The 20,648-nt window shown below is 40.2% G+C and overlaps 2 protein-coding genes across 2 annotated transcripts in view; one reads left to right on the top strand and one right to left on the bottom strand.

Moving 5' to 3' along the window:
* Positions 1 to 1,251, top strand: part of LOC125344677 (high mobility group protein B1-like) — a 12,024-nt gene extending 10,773 nt beyond the window's left edge. Inside the window, exons 3-4 of the mRNA XM_048337099.1 lie at positions 636 to 798; positions 1,229 to 1,251. Coding sequence (XP_048193056.1) covers positions 636 to 798; positions 1,229 to 1,251 — 186 coding nt within the window. The remainder of the gene's footprint in view (positions 1 to 635; positions 799 to 1,228) is intronic.
* Positions 1,114 to 20,648, bottom strand: LOC125344670 (immunoglobulin kappa light chain). The gene is given in 6 exon segments (XM_048337095.1): positions 1,114 to 1,699; positions 3,926 to 3,970; positions 5,532 to 5,861; positions 13,489 to 13,551; positions 16,818 to 17,126; positions 20,363 to 20,648. Coding segments are annotated over 6 exon segments (1,092 nt in total). The 5' UTR covers positions 20,565 to 20,648; the 3' UTR covers positions 1,114 to 1,556.

Below are 20,648 nucleotides of genomic sequence, written 5' to 3'. Positions count from 1 at the left end.
AATTATTCAACAATTTAAACATCTTTATAGCAACAACAGAAACTAGAACTTAACCAAGAATTTACTAGAGAAAAATGAATGAATAAAATAGTTTCAGTTCATCAGGAATATAACCTCTTAGTTGTTTAAGAGCTCTACAATTTATACATGACAATCAGATAGTATCAATTGCATCCTATCTTGTTTAAGAAGAGAAAATGACTAGATAAGAGTTGATGCAGGTACATTTACATACATAAGTAAACACATCAACATCTTTGTATTGAGCATTTTGGTTGAATTCAGATGGCTCAATGCAATTTTATGGTGAATGGAGATCTTTGCATATATGAGAGAAGGGGTGGAGGAGGGGGGAATCCTAGCTTTAAGCCCATTACCTAAACAATACTGATCTCAGTAGGTTTCTTATTTTTCCCACCTATAAACCATTGGTGACTATTGCACCTCCTTGGAAGGACTCTTCGGAGATCATGAGCTCGCAGGTGTAGAAGCTAAGTAAGTCTCTGTTCCAAAGAACCTGGCTCAGGTGTCATCATGATGCTTCTGTGCTTATGGGACCAAAGTGTCCACTGCTAATCATGTGGAGTCAGGAGCACCTGTCAGTGTCCGGGTTGCACCCCCATTCATCATTATAGGGGTCACCCTCCAAGAGAGCAGGCATTCTACCTTCATCTTCCAGAGTAAATTCAATGCAGGAAGCTGGAGTATCTGAGGTTCCCCCAGACACTAAACAACTGAAAGCCAAGCCTTGTGGGCCCAGAATGCATGAGCATCAGGCTGTAACTCTGGATCTCGAAGGTTAGTCCAACTTTGGAGACATGGTGAGGTTCATGAGCCATGATGCTATGGAACACCAGTACAGAGTGAAGCACCGCAGTAAGAATCACACTAGAAGATTTCCTGTTGTCATCAGAATGTCTCAACCCAACTTGCTTTGAATCTGGTGACCTTTGAAAGAGCGGCAGTGTGGCCACCTGCAGTTATCTGTGGCTCTTCTACCACCCAGAACTCTGGAAAATGTGGCAAACACCATTTCAGGGACAGAATTAGAATGTGGTGTTGGACCCTGTCTAAAAACACTGGACTTCATGGCTCGGTGGTAATGCTGTGTCTCACTCAGACTCAACAATTCAGCTACATCCAATGAAAAGCACACATGCACTATATCAAAAGCACACAGTGACAAAAAACAGACTTTTGACATTTTTATTTATCGTGTCTCTTGCAGAACAAAGCGTAGAATTCAAGTAGGGAAACCTTTCACGATACACAGAGGCTTTCAGGGTGAACTCTGACCAAGGGCAGCAAGAAACAGTTCTAGAAGCTGCAAGCTGTTTCCAGTGGAATTTTGGGTGGTCTGGGATACTGGAGAGGCTGCTAGAGGCTATGGGGCCAGGTGCTATGGGGGCTACTTGTAGCAGAGTGAAGTTGCCTGGTGTATCTACAGACTTGAAAATTCATGCACTAATGACTGAGTGACAGGCATGCCACCTAACAAGCCAGCAAGCTCAGCTATGCCCTCAGCACACACAGTGGAACCATGACTGCTGATCCCTTTATGATGTCTTCCCATCACCACAGACAACTGTTCTTCTAACCAGACAGAAGGTGATGATGGCCAAGTGGATGGCACTCTTGACGAGCAGAAGGAGATAGGTGTAGTAGGCACAGGTGTTTGTGAGCTGCTGCTGAAACACATCTAAGAAAAGCCATGAATTATTTTCACCAATCTTGACAGCCCTGGACACAATACCTGCCTGAGAAGGGGGTCCCAGGAACCGATTCCAGATGATACCAGCACCCAGTTTGAAATGTCAGCACCAGGGGAGACAACTCAGCTCCCACGTGAGCATGATTAACAACCACTGCACAATTAACTTAGAACCTTAAATATTTATTTTAAAAATGAGAGACATGGTGCTGTAGAGTGCTAGCTTTGAGCAAAGGAGCTCATGGGCAGCATTCAGGCCCTGAGTTCAAGTCCCATGACCAACAAAAAAAATGAGGCTGCATTTGTAATGGGTAATTTCACTTTGGGGAAAATTCATTTGGGATAAGTAGGTCTTAGAATTTCTGCATTCCCAGTGTGGATCTAAGTAATACAGTAATTAATATTTGTGAACCCCTAACCAAATGCAAAATCTGAGATCTTTGTAGGTAAAATTTTCATCTTAGTCATTGTGGAAATTTCCATCTTATAGTGATCTATCTTTCTTTCACTGGTCCTGGAGCTTGAATTCAGGGCCTGGGCTCTGTCCCTGAGCTTCTTTGTGTTGAAGGCTAATGCTCTACCACTTGAACCACAGCACCACTTCCAGCTTTCTCTGAGTAGTTTATTGGAGATAAGAGTCTCATGGACTTTCCTGCATGGGCTGGCTTCAAACCATGATCCTCAGCTCTCAGCCTTCTGAGTAGCTAGACTTATAGGCATGAGCCACTGGTACCCAGCCACAATTTATTGTTATAGAGTCAAAACTCAAGGAAAAATGGCCCACTGGGGTTGGTGACAGGCTGAGATCTGAGGATCTTGGTTCAAAGCCACAAGAAACAAAGTGTTGCTCAAAGTGGTAGAGTGCCAGCTAGCCTTGAGCCAAAGAGCTCAGGGACAGCTCCCCAGGCCTTGAGTTCAAACCCTAAGACAGACAAAAAATGGCCTATTGGGTATAAGTCTCTCAAGAGATGCTCACAACTCCTGCCCTTGGTCACAGCAGATTTATGCTCCTTCTTCCTAGTAATGCAGCCTGAGGCCCACAGCTTCATAGTCACAGGAAAGCGGGCAGATAGCAGCATGGTGTGTATATAAGAAGAGAGAGCAAGAGGTGAGTACTTCCACTGTGCCTGTTGAGTAAGATGTCCTACTGAACCCTTCACATCTGTGCCTCATCTCTTCAGTGAGTTTGGGGTCCTTGTGCTTGGTGTGCAGATGGCAGAAGTATTTCAGAATGGAATTCAATCACCCATGGGCACATCCTGATCATTAAGAACCCTGGCTCAGGGATGGGGATATAGCCTAGTGGCAAGAGTGCCTGCCTCGGATACACGAGGCCCTAGGTTCGATTCCCCAGCACCACATATACAGAAAACGGCCAGAAGCGGTGCTGTGGCTCAAGTGGCAGAGTGCTAGCCTTGAGCGGGAAGAAGCCAGGGACAGTGCTCAGGCCCTGAGTCCAAGGCCCAGGACTGGCAAAAAAAAAAAAAAAAAAAAAAAGAACCCTGGCTCACAGTCCAGTGTGTGGTTCTCTGAAGCTGATGCACTTCACCACCCCAAACAGCCATCTGTCATAGTTCAGGATTCTGGCTTGAGAATTTCTGGCTCTATGAATATTTTAGAATAGAATCATAATGTTGGGTGACATTGATCAAGATGCACTGTATTCATAATCTGCTTTGTTGAATGGCAACTCATTCATACAACTATATAAAAATAATAAAACGAATTAAAAAGAATTGAACCAAAATAGAGTAAGAATTGAAAGAATAAGAACAGAAAATTGATGACTCCATGTGGTCATCACATGACTAAGAGTTAGAAAGTAATTGCATGCAGAACTAAGTACCAAACTTTCTGTGTTAAAAGCATTTACTCAATGCTATCTCATGGTAGTATCAATTAGCTAAGAGACTTAAAAAGAATCTCTTTTGCAAATTTTTAAATCAAGAATTAACTTGTTCTCACACTTTCTTCAGTCAGTAGAAACAATAGACACATGGATAAATGAAGTGTCAGGAAAGTCATCCCAGACCTGAATCAGTGTTTTACCCAGATGGTGATGCATTCTGTTAAAATACCACTTCGTTGTCTGTTCTGTAACATCCAGCCATGCTGATTTTTCTCACTTAGCTAACAAAGTTCAAATGTTAAGATGATCAAAAGCAGAAAATATGCTGGAGTATGACATAAAAATCAACTCGTGGCAAAACTTACCATTTTCATCTTTCACACAATCTCTAGAATAAGAAGTGGTGGAAGCTAGAAGAAATGAAAGCAAATACTGGTCAATTATTCACACTTAGGGGTGTGTGTGTGTGTGTGTGTGTGTGTGTGTGTGTGTGTAAATAAATACAGAATGACCAGAGAGGCCGGACAATTCAGAAAATACCATACACATATTACGTTTCTGTACTTGGGGTGGTAGACATTCATGAAGGATGCACTAATTGTGTTTCATTGACCTAATTGAACTGTGAAGCAGCTAAATCTTTCATCTTTCTGTGGAGCTGGGCAGAGCTGTGGCCCTGAGTGACTAGTAGAGGAACACGTTTCCTTCATCAAAGCCCATCCCCCTTGGCCTTAGTCTATTCAGCCTGGAGTCTACTACCACAAAAAGTGGTTTGGGTTATTTTTTTTTTAATTTTTGGTGGTGTTGTTTTTTCTGCCTCTACTGAGGTTTGAAGTTAGTGCCTCATGATTACTCCTCTAGCTTGTTTGACTAGCACGGTAATAAATGAGCCTGTCCTCCAGTCTAGTTTGGGGCTGGTCATTTTTCAAGATGGAGTCTCTCACAGTCTTCTGTCCAGGCTGGATAGAGCTGTAGTCCCTGACTTCCAGCCTCCTGAGTAGCTAAGATGACAGGCTTGAGTCACTTGTGCTTTTTGAGTTGCAAATTCCAAAAGAAGAAATGCATTAGTTATGGAGAGAGGAGCACACATGAGCCTCACTCAATCTTTAATCATGGAATTCTGTGCAACAGTGATGCGTACCTTTTTTAAAACAGAAAAGTTCAAGCCTGGCATAATATTGTACTGGCCAAGATTATTCTTTTTTTGTTGTTGTTGTTGGCACCATACTCTGGCTGATTCAGCTGAACATTTTATTAACTTGGAACTCCTTTATAGGTTATGTTTTTTTTAGCAGGATTGAAGGCCACTTTCCTTGCTTTGTAGAACATTTTGGAAAGGCACAGAATTTTTCCTATTTTCCTATCAACACATCCTATGTGAACACTACAAACTGGCTTGTATCATTTGTTCATCATAGTTAATGGGTGCTGGTGGCTCACATCTGTAGTCTTAGTTATGCAGGAGGCTGAGATCTTGGGATCACGGTTCAAAGCCAGACCTGGAAGGAAATTCCATGAGACTCTTATCTCCAATTAACCACCAGAAAACTAGCAGTGGCTCAAATTGGTAAAGTGCTAGCCTTGAGCAAAAAGAGCTCAGGGAAAGCACCAGGCACAGAGTTCAAGTCCCACGATATACCAAACAAACAAAAAAATAGAGTTACTGATTTGCTGGCTGTTTTCACATTGAATCCACACAATTATTCCCTATAAGCACACAAAAAACCCTATGATCCTAACATTTTAAATTAATACATGAAAATGAGAAACTTTAAATCATACAACTTTTTATTTTCTCCAAATCTGACATTTGAACTGATAGGGAAAATACCACAATATTTATCTTACTACTCAATGCAATGGCATTTTCAAAGGAGTTATGTTGTTTTTCATGAACATATAATAGAAAATGTAGAGTATTCTCTTTCAAACAAGCTTTCTGGAAGGTTCTATTATGTTAGTGTTACATACCTTTCATTATTGGAGGAAACAGAATTTCTTGACCAACCCCTCCTCTGTTATTCTCATGTTCGACGATGCATATGTGTTCTTTCTTCATTGCCTTTCCACTCACAGTTAGCCAGCTAAACTTCATGTATGTATCATTCATCCTCATTGGATTTCCTTGCTGGGATTCCAGAATCTTACTGTCATCCTTTTCTTTCCAATACACCTTGATAACCTCAGGGAAAAACTTCTCAAGAAGACAAAGATACGTGCCAGCCTTATAGAGATTTGTTTCAGCAACAGAAGGAAGAAAAATAGTTGGCTTGGGAGAAATGTCTTCTTGAAGGGTTTTCTCTGTGGAGGAAATGGAATGTTAGACAAGAGTATTATTAGATACACTGAAATACTGTGTATTCTGGAACAACCTAACACCAGAAAGAACAGTTGTCCTTGAACCAGTGTTCCCCCATGGCCTGGCATCCCTGATAGGTTGCAAGATGATTATTATTGTCCCTACTTTATAGATATGCCAAAAGTGTCAAGAAACTAAATAAGTCCAAAAGTCTCAGCAGAGCCCGGTTGTAAAATCTGACTTGGTTTTTCCTCTCCATGCTAGGGTAAAATTTGATTTTAAACCAGTGCTTCCAACCTCCACAAACCCTTTTATCTTAAAAAAAAAAAAATTCCCCTTTTCTGAGAGTAGAGTGTGCTAACATGGTGGCTAGCAAGAGAAGGGCAGAGAAAGATAGATGAGGATCCTTGATCCCTTCTAACCCACTTCCCTGCCTTCCTTTAGTCCCACATGCACTTTGACCAAGGAACTTGAACTCTGCTGCTCTGGAATTGTGTGCAAGCCCTCTTCATTTAGCCCATTCACCATCTTTGTGTTACTCCTCGTAGGAATCAGTGTCAGCCAACTGCCTTCCATTTTTGCTTGTAATTACACGAAATCCCCGATTTTCACAGGACTCTATACTTATGTGTATTTGCAATTTATGAGGTTGATTTTGGTGTTCAATGTCAAAGCCCAGGCCCAGTTTGAAAAGTCCTCATTTTCCAAGTTACTCTGTCTTTACACCATCCCTCACTTTCCCCTCTGAACAACTCCAGGTTTGAGAGGTGGGTAAGAGTGAAAGCTAAATCTCCAAATTATCAGTGCCTTCAGTTGAAAAGCAAAACAACTTTCCTCCAACATCTATTAAAACTTACACTATTTTGCAAAATGATTTGGTGTTAAGTCTATTATGCTAAATAAATTTAGAAAATGCTTTCCAAATCCACATTTTTATTTTGGAATGTCATTTGAAGTTCAAGGATGACTAAGAATACAACTGGGTATTTTATCATGTGTATTTAATGTGAGTTCATTTTTTTTTTAGAGCTGGAGTTCTTATGTATCTGCATATCCACTTTTGCTTCTCAGTATCTGTTCCAAAATTAGTTACATTAATTATGATTGTATGTACTTAACTGTCTTGGAACTCCTCAATGCTTCTTATCTTAACCTGCTAGCTAAAGTCTGTGTGTACTTTGTATAATAATATTTATGTTTCCAGAGTTTCTCTCAAACATAATAGCAAACAATAAGCAAGCATTAAAGGTCTATAAAGACATAACACCTATATCTGGAATATGCATTTTTGTAAATATAATTTAGTTTAATGCCCAAAAGCACAAGAATGCTTTTAAATTTCTTTTCCTACTGAAATGCAAATGCTTTGCTAACATTCTTTAGGCTAGTCTGATGTGCTTATACTGATTTGACAGGCAATTTAGAAAAAAATTGGGTTTCTCGTTTTATCAGAAAAGAATAAACTTTTTAGTTTCTGTCCATATAGCAAATCTCTTTATTTTTGTGAAAAAAGAGAAATTATGTAACATTACTATATTGAGCATGCTACTAACAAAATTGAGTCATTATACACTAATTTTAAGTTAATATTCTTGTTTTTCATGAGCAAAACAAGATACTACATATCTAAATATCTCCAACCATGTACTTCATTTTTAAAAGTGTGTTGTAAAAGACAAAATTAATTTGTCAATTCATTATATTTATATAATTTGTATTTTGATTCCACATATTGATATGTCCACTTTTCATCTTAGGAACTTGTGTTCTGTCACAGGTATACTTCTCATGTATCACAATCAGAAGTTGAAAATCAGTTGATAAACTTAGTAAATGTTGTTAGAGCATCACATTACTCATTGTTGCTTGTCTCTTTCCTTAGACAGAGTCCTTAAATTTTGTGCTCTTGAAGATGGAATGAATCTTGGACTTTTTACATTCTTAATTTAATAGTACATAGTACATTTTATGTAAATAGTAAATAATGCATTTTATTAAATGTTTGAAGATATGATCCTATACAATCTTTTCTTGAAATGTACTTTTAACAGTGTTTTCATGACCAATTTTTACATGAAGCATAGTGTTAACTATCCTACTTTATTAAAACAAATTGTAAACGTGCCATATATTGCCCAATTCATTTATGTACAGTCATTTGAATAAATAAACACACTCTAAGTTAAACAAAGATATATGCCTTTTAAGATATAAGAATTAAATTCCTATATATTTATCATATAGCAAATGTATTTTCTATTAAAAGTATATTTCACATTGACATGAATTTGTGTTCTCTATTTTTCATTTTGTGAAATAAACATTACAGTTATTTCATACTTAAATATATAACAAACTATTATTTGTTTTATATCTTGACCATTTTCCCTGTGGGTTTAAAGTTGCTTTCTGATAAATATAGACAAAAGTCTAATCTAATATAAATTGTCAGGTGATAAATGCTGATGCTAGAGATATTATCTGCTAAGATTAAAGATTAAAATTCAAAGCATGTAAAACAACAACAATGCTTTTAAACACATTTTTGTATGATTTTTCTAGGTAAGTCATAAATAAAAGTCTCCTGAAGTAAAACAAATAGCCCCTGATTGAATTTTTTGTGTGAGTTAATGTTAAGATGACCTTAAATTTAAGCAGTTAGAGGGAGTACTGCACATTCTGGAAAGCTTGTTGTCCATGGAAATGTTACTGGCCATTTTTAGATTTGAATTAGAATGTTTGTTGAGTACCTAGTAAGGCTTGGACAATGCCCCTGAGAGCTTTCATTATTCACATTATCTCATTCAATTTTCCTACAGTCTTGCTGGGTTCATACTCTCGTCCCACTTTATGGATTAGAAAAACAAAGCCAAATAATTTTCTCCCAAATTCACTAAGCAATAAGGAAAGGAACCAGAACTCCAGCTTTCCTGACCTGCAAAGCCCAGATTCTTATACACCCACTTGACCAGGAGAAAAGGGAATGTGGCTCTTCTATTGGTGGTTTCACAGGATTATCTGAAATAATAAAGTTTATCCCCGGGGCTAATTACTTCTGTGATATCACTCCATACATGCTATATGAGCACACAAACCCAAAGCTTATTGCAACAGTGGCCCAACAGTTTTCTTAGTCGCCTTTGGTACAAGGACTTGTACTCAAATCTCTTGTAGCATTTTTCTATCAAATCTTACTCCTCTTACATCATGTTCCCTTGTGCTAAACGTTGTTACTACATTGACAATATGATCATGTGGTCTTCTCTCTATCATCTTGAATGCTTAATCTTTCTCAGATACTCACCTGTGACCACAGTTTTATTCCTCCACCAAAGGTTTTCTGGTAATATTCCCACAGTAACTCAACCCGTATTAAAAAAAAAAAAAAAAAAAAAAAACATGTACTAGGTTAGTGATCCTGAATTCAAACTCTACTGGAACCAGGAAGGCCTAGCATTCTTAAGAGTTCTGGTCCTTGGCTTATTTTTCTCATAACAAGTTCTGTGGCTGACACAATCAAACGACTTTAGGGTTTTGTGTGTGTGTGTGTGTGCTTTATTTATCCAAAAGCAATGGTAATATAAATCAATTCAATATCACTATGAGAAATGAAGTGAGACAAAGTGGACAAGATCTGGAATAAAACTAATTTGACTAAACATTCATAAAATGTTGTACTATCATCATCATTGTTATGAGAAGTAATATACTGGTGAAAGCTGTGTGCTGGGACATGGCATTGTAATCTCATACAATAAAGCCCTGCTCTTGTGCATAGAAATTCAGCATTTGGGGAGTGTATTTAGATCACATCATTTCAGGAGACACGTCCATATCTGTCTTCCTCTGTATTCTACTTTGCTCTTTTTTGCCTGGAATTCCCTAAGCCAGTCGAGAAGACTGCCTTTCACATGCTGAGCTTCACTAGGCTTCCATCCATCTAAGCTGAGTGTGAGACATTCAAGGGAGCCTGGCTCAAGCCAGCACTGAACCAGTGCCTGGAAACACCTCAGTCCTGCTGCAGAAATACTGGCTCCTTGCCCACTCAGCACCATAGCACATGTGAATTTCCAGCCTGCATTAGAAAGTTGAGCTTCATAATGATCAGTCAGCTCATGTGCAATCCAGCCTACAATGGCTGGCTTGGCTGGCATTGACAGGCACACTGAGAGGAAAATAGCATGACACATGGTCCTCAAAGCCAGCTTGGGTCACACAGTATTATCAGCCTGTCCCTCCTGCTGAGGTTCCCATGTGTGGATGAGTGTTACAAGTCTCAGAGTGCAGACACAGTGGTAGTATTCATGGGTCTGCTGGAAAATTACATTGTGCATTTCTAAAACTGAATGTTATAGGCAATGACCACTCTATATGATCCTGCTAAAGGACTTGTGTATTAAAAAGTGCTTTTCTAGTTTATAATGGTAAGAGATCAAAGTTCAAAATTTGATGTTCTTTTTTTAATCAGTTAATAAAATATATTTATTCTACTACATGTTTTTACCTTTAGAGAGGACTTTCACACCTTCATCTCCCAACGATCCATCGTCACTTTAAACTCCTTATTGTCTTTCATGTTAAAAGACATAAAAAATAGCCTTCTAGAACCTACACCAAACTGCCCAGTCGTTTTGAATATTCTACTGTGAGGACTGAGCAAACCACAGGAAATTTGAGAACTTTGATCCAGCACCTGCCTTCCGTGGCCACTTAACTAACAGAATTAAAAGCAATTTTGCCTGTAATGATGAGCTTTGTGGTGGACCAAACATGTTCATTGCACCATTCCTCACTACCTGAAAAGCATTTTTTTGTTTTAGAATTATACCAATATTCTGATACTATGTAAGTACATAAAAAACAGACTTTGCTTAGGTTAAACTGAAACAAAGCTCAAAGGAATCACATTAGATTTGAATCTAATAAGAATTTAAGAATTGAGCCACCTCTGTTTGGCAGCATGGGTTATGCTTGTTTTCTTCCATCACATTTGTTGGAAAGTCTAAATTTGCCTTCTGAATCTCCTTCTTCAGAAAGTTGCTGTCTGGCCTAGGAATATAGCTCCATGTTAAAGCACTTGCCAACAAGCTCAGGGCCTTGGGTTTGATTCTCAGTACCACCAGCAATTTTCATTTATCAATCATTTCTTGGCCTCAAGTATAATCTAGAATTAATACTTCTCTAATTTTAGAACAGAAATAATAACAGTTATCATTTGAATATATGCATTCAATGTAATTGTAGGTATTTTGTGACTCATACCTGTGGCAGGATCTAGATAGATTACAAAGACACTTCTTTTGGAGGCTCCAATTTTCACTGATGTAAGCTTGAGTTGTTCCTCAATGTAAATTATTGACAATTGCTTAAATGACTTGTTTCTTGGAGATGGTCCCTTTGACTTGAAAATTCTATGACAATTTCCAAAGCATTGCTTTTTAATCCCATGGAAGTTATTAGAAAGAATCCTAACCTGTGAGCATTTCTACAACAGCCCCACCATGAACTGAGGTCAGACATATTAAGACCAGAAACATTTTACGTAAATGAGTGGATGAGGATGTAAGATAATGAGGAGGCAAGGTATCTCTGCTGTGTTTTTTTTTTATCTTAGAGTTTTGGATTAAGGATGTTTATCTTATGTGTGAATTTTGCAAGCAGTTCTGAGTTATGCAACTAAGAAATTTAATTTAATTTAATTGAGATAGAGATTTTTTTACCAGTTTCAATGTTTCTGTCAAATATGATGCAAATAAGATGTATAAGCAATACAAATGTGATGAAAATAAAACTGAAGAGAATGTCACAGTCACTGGTTGTTCTATTAAAGAAACCTTATGGAGTTTGTCTTGAGTGGTTAATAAATGTTTATTAATATGACATCTATGATCTTAATAGGAAAGATGAGTAAGTTCAGTACAACAGCTGTATGCATAAGCATTGTGCTCAAATACAAATAATAATTTGCAGACAGCTGCTAGTTAGCTGGAGAAAGTGCGTATTGAAGGTCAGGACACAGAAGAGGAAATATTCAGGACATGAAAATGTGATTTAATTCTGGTAATGCCAAATAAGTTAAACACTAGGTACTGTGGAGTTGACAAGTCTCCATTGGATCCCAGACTGCCCCCATGGCTAGGAGCGTGTGTGATGAGACAGTAAAGGGTGCTCTGGGAACTTCAGGGTGTTATCTGTGAGAAGAAAAGGAATATGAGCTCCATCATGGTGCACAGCTGAGTAATGTGAGAATGCACTTGAAACTATTTGTTATTGTACCTGACCTGTGAAAGCTTAGCTAATAACATTTACGTGTCATAACATTACATTATTGGGCCATTTTGTCACATTCTTTTACCAAATGCAATGCATATTAAATATCACTCATCCAAATTATGTTTTGGTGCCAGTCCTAGGGCTTGAAGTCAGGATCTGGGCACTGTCCCTGAGCTTTATTGCTCAAGGCTAGAGCCCAACCACTTGAATCATAGCACCATTTCTGGCTTTATTTATTTATTTATTTTTGGTGGTTAATTGGAGACAAGAGTCTCACAGACTTTACTGCTCAGACTAACCTTGCACTCCAATCCTCAGATTTTAGCCTCCTGAGTAGGATTACAGACGTGAGTTACTGACACCCAACTCATCTCAAAATCTTAAACCTAGAAATAATAACTATCTCTGATGATTTTGAATTTCAGAGATTTGGATTAAGAACATTCAGCTTGTATATGAATTTTATAAGCTGTAGGTAGTACACAAATTAAGCAAGGATAAGAGCTCATGAACCCAGGATCTGCTGCCTTGTCAGTTAGTTATGGGCTATAAAACACAGAGAGGCTCAATCAACCCCAAATTTAGAACATGAATCTACCTTAAGTGTTGCATTATGCCTCCTTTGGTACTTTGATAACTTGTATACAGCTCAGAAATTCATTTAATAAATATTTATTGAAATAGTGAGTGAATGAAGGCATAAGACCATGAGGAACCCTTTTTATGAACCTTTGCCACAGACCATGCAGCTTCAACTTCCTGCAATTTACAATCCCCAGTGAATTGAGAAATCTTGATACAGCAATAGTCACCACATAAAATTTTACTGTTCTCAGCCTACTATCTGAGGACTTAGAAAAAGAAGTAGGATTCATTTATGTTCTATAGTAAATTATTGTAACAATTTTTCACTACTCTTGGACAAAAGATCTCTATCAAAAATTCAAGTTTTTCAGATTATCTGGATAAAGCATCACGATGTCACATCTTAAGGTACAGAGAAGAGGCAGTTGATAAACTTCCATTTTGAGGCTTCCCACTTATAAGTCGCTCTACACAATAGTATCTTGGAAATAACTAATTATGCCCGTAATCTAGAGATCTGGCCCACATAGTGCTTTTATTTCTACTCCAAGGCTCTCTTCTATATATGCATTTTAAATGTAGAATTTCACTCTGATTACTGAGATGGAGAAAAGAAAACTATATAGAAAGTAGCTTTTGTTCTCTGTTGCACAACCAGTACTTACAGAGAACATGGCAGAATTAAATAAGTTCAGTTATAGTTGCTTTTTTCCTAAAAAGCATCTATTCCATTTTCATTAACAGAGTAAAAGTAGAAGAAAAAATACTTACCAGAAGTTACTATGAGTTCAGTTCCTTGTCCAAACACTTTGATCCAGCCTGTTCTTTCACACTCTGCTCATGGCCTCTACAAAAATCTCAGGCATCTCCTGAACTTCACCATGGGATTGATCATTAGTTTAACAATTCTATCTTGGCAACTTGAACTTCTAGGGCCCTTGGTAAGTCCTTGAATATAGGTGTTAAGATATCTGAGTCTGTAAGTTTCCTCACAAACTGAATAGTTCAATTGTTTTCCAATGAATCAGTGATTATTAGAAACACCAGCAGAAGATGGAAAGGGTAAGATCCAGAAAGAGAAGCTGAGTGAACTAGCCAATCAGTTTCTAAATTTCAAGAAAAGTATTCTGAGAATTTTAGTTTTAAATTTCCAGGTGTTCAGTTGTGTTAAAGCTACTCAGAGATTGCATCAAAGAAGCATGCCTCTGGTTCTCATAAAAACCAAGACATCCTTCTTCACAATTAAAGGGTGGGGGAAACCTCTGCAGTAACTGAAAATGCAATTTACCAACACACTGAAGAAATGTTGAACCAAGGTCTTTATTTTTCAGTAAGGCCAAATTTATCATTTCCTATCATAAGTCATTCTCAGGATGATGTCAAATAAGGAAATACATACTATATTATGATTTTTTTCCTGGATTGAGAGAATTTTATAAAATTCTATCTCCCATAAAGGTACAGATTCCTGCTGGGCACTGGTGGCTCACACCTGTCATCCCAGCTACTCAGGAGGCTGAGATGTGAGGATTGTGGTTTGAAGCCAGTCCAGTAAGGAAAGGCCATGAGACTCTTACCTTCAATTAACAACTAAAAAACCAGAAGTAAAACTGTGGCTTAAGTGGTAGAGTACCAGCCTTGAGTAAAAAAGCTCAGGGACAGTGTCTAGGTGCTAAGTTCAAGCCCCAAGAATGGTACATATACACAAGATACAGATTCCTTACTCAAAGCCATTTGTGTTCATGAGGAAGGTAGTCTCCTACATTCCCTCATGGTTGGTGTATGTGCCACGGAATATTTTTAGGTACTAAGATTTTAGAAGAAGAGAAGAAGATCCCAAAATGAAAGGCTGTAAGTAGGTGTGGGAGAACACAATGGCAGATTTCCCTCTGTCTTAGTGACAGATGAGGCATGGACCTCATTGGCTGCCAGCCTTCATCCTCTTCCCTTCCCAGCAGAGGGATAGTCATGTGTTAGTCCACATCAGGCCTGACTGCTCCTCAGAGCATCACTTGGGAAGACACAGCACCATTGCCATCCCTCGCTTTTTAAAAAAATGGGATGTGGCTATAAGAAGTTTAGCATACCACCAGAGAGGCACAAAGAGACACCACACAGAGGCCTGTGTGGTCACTAAATTGGGACAAGCCATTTGCTCACCCATTTCCCTCCTCCGAGTGAGAGCTGTGGGATAACCCTGTCCCCAGGAGCCCGTCTCAGCCCACACTCATTCTAACACCCATTAACGTATGAGCGAGAGTAGAAGTGTTCACTATGACTGCTTGGCCCTGGTCATGGATCAAAGGTTGTGACAGGAAGCTTTTCTTATAGTCCTTTGTGACTCTGTGACACCATGGAATCCCAGCAGGCACAGAAATAGGCAGCTTCATCTGCCATGACAATCTTATTAATAATGATCAGGTGAAAGATACTATTGTCTTTCTTTCCAATCTCTCCAGGCAGGAGCTCTGGCTTGTCTAGTTTGGAATTCTTTGTTGAGCCATAGAGGACTCTTCTAAGGAGCTCCCATTCTTTCCTGTGGTACCAGTACACAATTACACTCTGAAAGGGGACCCCAGAGGACTTGCAGCTTATGTGTGCTGTCCTGTGTGGTGCTCTGGTAAAAGAGAACTGATTTTGAGATAGTCTCATGTTGGAGTCTCCATCTGAAGAGCAAGGAAGAGAAGTCTGAGAAATTAATACAGTTATACTAGGTATGCTGATCATGAAAGGGGAAGAAAATGTAAAAATCAGTCTACCAACCCAAGCCAAAGACAGAAGGAAAATCCATAGGGTTAGCATTGCCTGTGGCTGGTTGATTTGCTACTACAAGGATTAGAGAAAGGACCTCAGAGGCAGTGGCAGCCTTGGATTTCTAGAGGAAAGAGGAGTGAACACTGGTTTTTAGGCCAATGCAAGGTCCTGGATAGAAAAATGCATCATAAAGTCATTCCATCATGTCCTTGGTATAAAGAAACTATCTGATCCTGGAGGACTCCACTGAAACTCCTCTGTGACCACACTACAGACTTACTATCCTCTTGGGAGTAATTGACTTTCTGTTGCCATTCAAATATTGACTCGAGGATGTCTTTTTCACTCCCTGAGTATTATGTTTTGTCTCATATTTTATAAGAGCTTTAACCAAGCACACCTATCATGAGATGAATAAAAGGCAACATTACAATATACAGTAAAAAATAAATAAATGAGTCATTCCAAATTCTTCTACAGTACCATGTGCATTTTATAGCTAGTTTTACCAGATTTTGCCTTAAGTACACAGCATGTACACATAAGAGAACCAGTGTGATTTTTGACACAGTGAGACTGTTTTCTGTTGCAAGTAAAGCACCGTTAGAGGAAAAGTATCCTTCCTTCCATTACCTCTGCTCTTATCCCAGACATAATCCTTGTTTCAGAATGAGAGAGGGGGCAATGTAGATGGGGTTCTCTGAGTTGCTAAGATCTAGTTTGAGCTGAGGTGGTTCAGAGATGTAATGAAGTCCTCATGGGAAAGATAACAAGATATGTTGAACACAAGGCTAATAATGTTCAGGCAGGACTTCAGGGAGACCACAGCAACTCTGTCTAGTCATGCTGTGCCCATGACAGATTCAGAAGCCAGAAAGAAAATTCAAGTAACTTTCTGAGGCTACTTTGTCGGTGAGTTCCAGTAGGGAGAAGAACGTCATACCTGTCTTATCCAAAAGGCCTTATCCGCCCCATCATTCATTCATTCACTCATTCACTCAGTCAACAAAGCACTGGATGGACACTGGATAGTGGGTGACTTCTGTCCAGGATACTTCCTGTGGATAGGGAGGCAGAGACCACCCAGGATGTTTACAAAAGGCACCATAGGGGCAGAGGGAGAAGAGAAGCAATGCAGCTCCTAATGGAGGAAGAATTGCACACAGGTCCTTGGCTTTTCACTGAGGCCCTGCTCAGAACACAGGTTTAGAAGAGCAGGGCTCTGTGGCCCATGGCCAGGTGTATGGAACAGGGTGGCAGGCGGGGCCAGTGGTCTGCATGGTAAGACTCACCCATAGGGTTTTCGTTCCGTGACAGTTCAGGGTTTGGCTAGAGTGCATCCCAGCATGCACAGAAGTACGTGCCCGTATCTTCCTCTGCCAGGTGATGGATCCTGAGGCTGGAGGATAGGTCGCTTGGCCGCCTCCTAGCTTCAAATCTTCGCTCACTAATGCCTTCCTCGTAGATGACATTGTCATTGGAGGAAATGCACAGGATCCGTGCCAGAGGCTGCCCTGGCTTCTGTCGGTACCAGTGGATGTACACATTCTCCTTGGCCCTCACCATCTTCATTCGGCATTCCAGAAATGCCGTAGTTCCCTCTTTCTTAGTGATGTGGGGTGCCAGCTGGGGCAAGACCAGGTCTCCATTTGTATCTGAAAGAAGAAGAGAAAAGAGGAAAAATGGGAAATTTTGGAGCTTGCTAAATTTGTGCAGTTCATGAAGGTGGCACTTTTCTTGCTCCCTCTTTGTGCCACACACAGGTTTGCATATTTTTTTCTTGAGAATTCCAGGGAAATGTGGGGTTTGTCAGTATAGAGGAATGACATGCAGTGTCCTCCACCTGGCTAGCTGGGGATGGGGGAGCCCTAACTGTCTCTGCTTTCTATCCTATCCTTCAGTGAGTGAGAAGAAATGAAAACGCTCACAGGTACACGCGAAGGCTGCCCAGACCACCCCTAGCAGGAGCTGCATCTTGCCAGCTCTTGTCCCAGGAAGAGACTGACAAATGGGGCTCGTGAGGTGCCCCACCAGAAGAAGACACTCAGGGCTATCTCAAATCTGGGTTCTGATAAAGAAAGAGGGAGCAGCGTTCTGAACACAGACCTCAGGCCTACAGACAGGAAAGGGGCCCACCACATGCCTCTAAGAACACCATGGAAGCTGGCTTTTCTAATCAATGTATCAACAGATTTCTCTCATTGCTGTTATTTTTTAACCATGAGAGATTTTGTAATGGATTTCTCACTATCTCCTCACAAAATATTTGTCAGAGTTCTACAAAACAAAGTCTAAGTTGTAACCAGAAGTTCTTGTCATTAAGGGGTCCCCAAATGTTTATATTCCCACACTACCCTATATTGAGTCATCTCACTCCATGAAAAAAAAGAATCCTAGTTTTTTCTTTAGCTGTGGTAACCAGACACAAGATGGCAAATGTTTACCACCTGTATTTCAAAGACTGAATCAAGGTACCAAGTCCCTCAATAACTCATAACCCCTGAGTACAAAGCATCTGTTTCCTTATCTCTGAAAGAATTAACTGGACCAATGTCAAAAGATTATCACCAAGATGAGAAGAGTTAGATGGAAGTGGTTTCGGACACGGCAGCTGGGGATTAATGGCTGGTGTGGCCCTGAGCAGATGCATATGCAGAATCCCAGGGGAGAGGACCCTGGGAGCGGTAGCCAACTTGATGGGTGATCATTTGATTCTCTCCAGCAAGATCCAGATGCTGAGATCTGAGGAGAAGGAAGTGAGCCCGGTTCTGCCCTGTGCAATGGCCAGTATTCCTACTTGTCAGGGAGAGAGGAGGGGTCAGGTTGATTCCATTCTGCTCTCTAGGGAATGCAGGGCAAGGAGCTCCATGATGGCTGTCCAGTCCCCACCCTCTGTGTCCCAGGAGCACCCTGGTGAAGGGGCAGCAGACTGAAGCTCCTCCTGCAAGGCTTGGAATTGGGGGAGGTGTGAGAGACACGATGACATCTTCTGTCTCCAACTCTGTTCCATGTTAATTTAGTTTTCAGGAGCAATATTGCCCTAATTCTGAGAAGAAATGTATTTTATTTGTTTGTTTGTTTGTTTGTTTTTTGGCTAGTCCTGGGCCTCGAACTCAGGGCCTGAGCACTGTCCCTGGCTTCTTTTTGCTCAAGGCTAGCACTCTGGCCTCAGCGCCACCTCTGGCCATTTTCTATATATGTGGTGCTGGGGAATCGAACCCAGGGCTTCATGTATTCGAGGCAAGCACTCTTGCCACTAGGCAGTCTACCTAGTCTACCTTCCCAGTCTACCTAGTTATAAAATATACTTTCGAGAGCTGAGAGGGAAATCATTATTGTTTTACATTTAATATTATTTCCCACAATTCCTTGAAAATCTCAACCACCTGACTAGCCATCTCAAAATAAACAAGGATAGTTGATAATTATTTTTTGTTTGCTGGCTTGTGTTTTCTCTGTAGATAAAGAAAACAGGTGATATCTTTCTTTTTTATTATCTGACCCTCTTATGCCTGAGTTTTTATTTTTCTTTTCAAATCTCTTCTGGATACTTGTCAGAAGCTGGGCTTGCTTTGTCCTGTCTCTGAGCCCTGGGTCTAGACTGATTTTCTTCCTGTTTTTCAGACATAGTGTTTGTACGATGGTCTTTCACATTCCCTGGAGGGTGGGTTGGGCACTTACAATAGTCACTGTTTTTCTCCACAAAGGCCCCAGGGTACCAGTAAAAGTTGTGTGGTTACTACACACCTGTGAAAACCTCCAATGATGTTTTGTTCTCATATGTGCATGCTAGACCTCAAAGATTAACATATATGGCTGCCCACACTGGATCATATGTATAGAATATCATTGTAATTGTGGAGGGGCTTAGAAGTAGAAGAGGGAAAGAGAATGTTAGGGCACAAACAGTAAAGATGGCAAAACCAAACTCACTAAGAGCTGTTGAATAATTGGGAGAGCTGGGGGTCCAGAAAAGGGGAGTAGAGAGATGTCAATCAAATTAAATTCTGTATTTACATGTGAGACGCTCCTCTGAATAGTTAATATGCAACTAAAAAATGAGTGACAGGAAGATGAAACTGTGCCTCTCTGAGGTGTAGGTAGCAGTGGGAGCAGAGCAGGTCAGTGGAAAAAGTGAAGGAAGGTGAATGTGGTCAAATGCTCTATGTATACATGTGAAAATGGAGCAATGAAGCCAGAAAGAGGGGAAGAGGAATGAGGAGAGAGCTTAAGGGGATGCGTCTGATCAAGGTAAATTTTATGCCTGCATGGACAAGTTGAAATGAAAGTCCCTTGTACAACTGATTGATGCTAATATAAAGGATAGGCAAATATGGCCGGGTGCCAGTGTCTCACTCCTATAATCCTAGCTACTCAGGAAGCTGAGACATGAGGATCGAGGCTCAAAGCCATCCCAGGCAGAAAAGTCTGTGAAAGTCTTGTCTCCAATTAACCAGCAGAAAACTGGAAGTAGGACTGTGGCTTGAGTGGTAGAACACTAGTACTGAGGGAAACAAAGCTCAGGGACAATGCCCAGGCCCTGAGTTTAAGCCCTAAGATGGGCACAAAAAAGAATGGGAAAGTAATAAAGATGTGTACATGTCACATGTGCACGTGGAATAGGAGCCCTTCTTGCCTCCTTTGGAAGCCACTCAGGTACTGAAAATTTCTGTACAGTCAATTAATAAATACCTGGATGATACTATGACTTGGGGGATCAAGACAAATAGTGACAATTCATCCTTCCTTTGTTCCTTCATTGCTGACTCTTGTGGGACTCACTGGGCAAGCAGAGCTGAGATGCCTTCCTGGAAAGCCCCAGGAATGCTGGGGATTGGAGGCTCAGGCTGGGCACCCAGGTGAGACACCTCCAGGTTGTTGAGCAACAGACCTGGGCATGGTTCTTGTATGGGTTCCCCTGGTGACTCTTGCACTGTGCGGTAGCCATAGGAACAGTAGTACCTAGTTTCATCTTCTGTCTTTAAGAAATTTATTTTCAAAGTTGATGTGGAAGCCCTAAAGTTTTTACTTGCCTCAAATTTCCTGTCCTTCCCATCTGCAGCGCGCTGACGCGAAGTAGAAATGACATGCATTAGACGCTCTAAGCCTTGGCCGGTTTCTGTCGGTACCAGTATATGGCCACACTTTGGAAGTTACTGATGGATGCCTTGCAAGAA

This window comes from Perognathus longimembris, chromosome 2, assembly GCF_023159225.1.
Source record: "Perognathus longimembris pacificus isolate PPM17 chromosome 2, ASM2315922v1, whole genome shotgun sequence".
Taxonomy (NCBI): domain Eukaryota; kingdom Metazoa; phylum Chordata; class Mammalia; order Rodentia; family Heteromyidae; genus Perognathus; species Perognathus longimembris.
The sequence above is the reverse complement of the archived record's forward strand: the minus strand, read 5'-3'. Positions and strand labels throughout refer to the sequence as shown.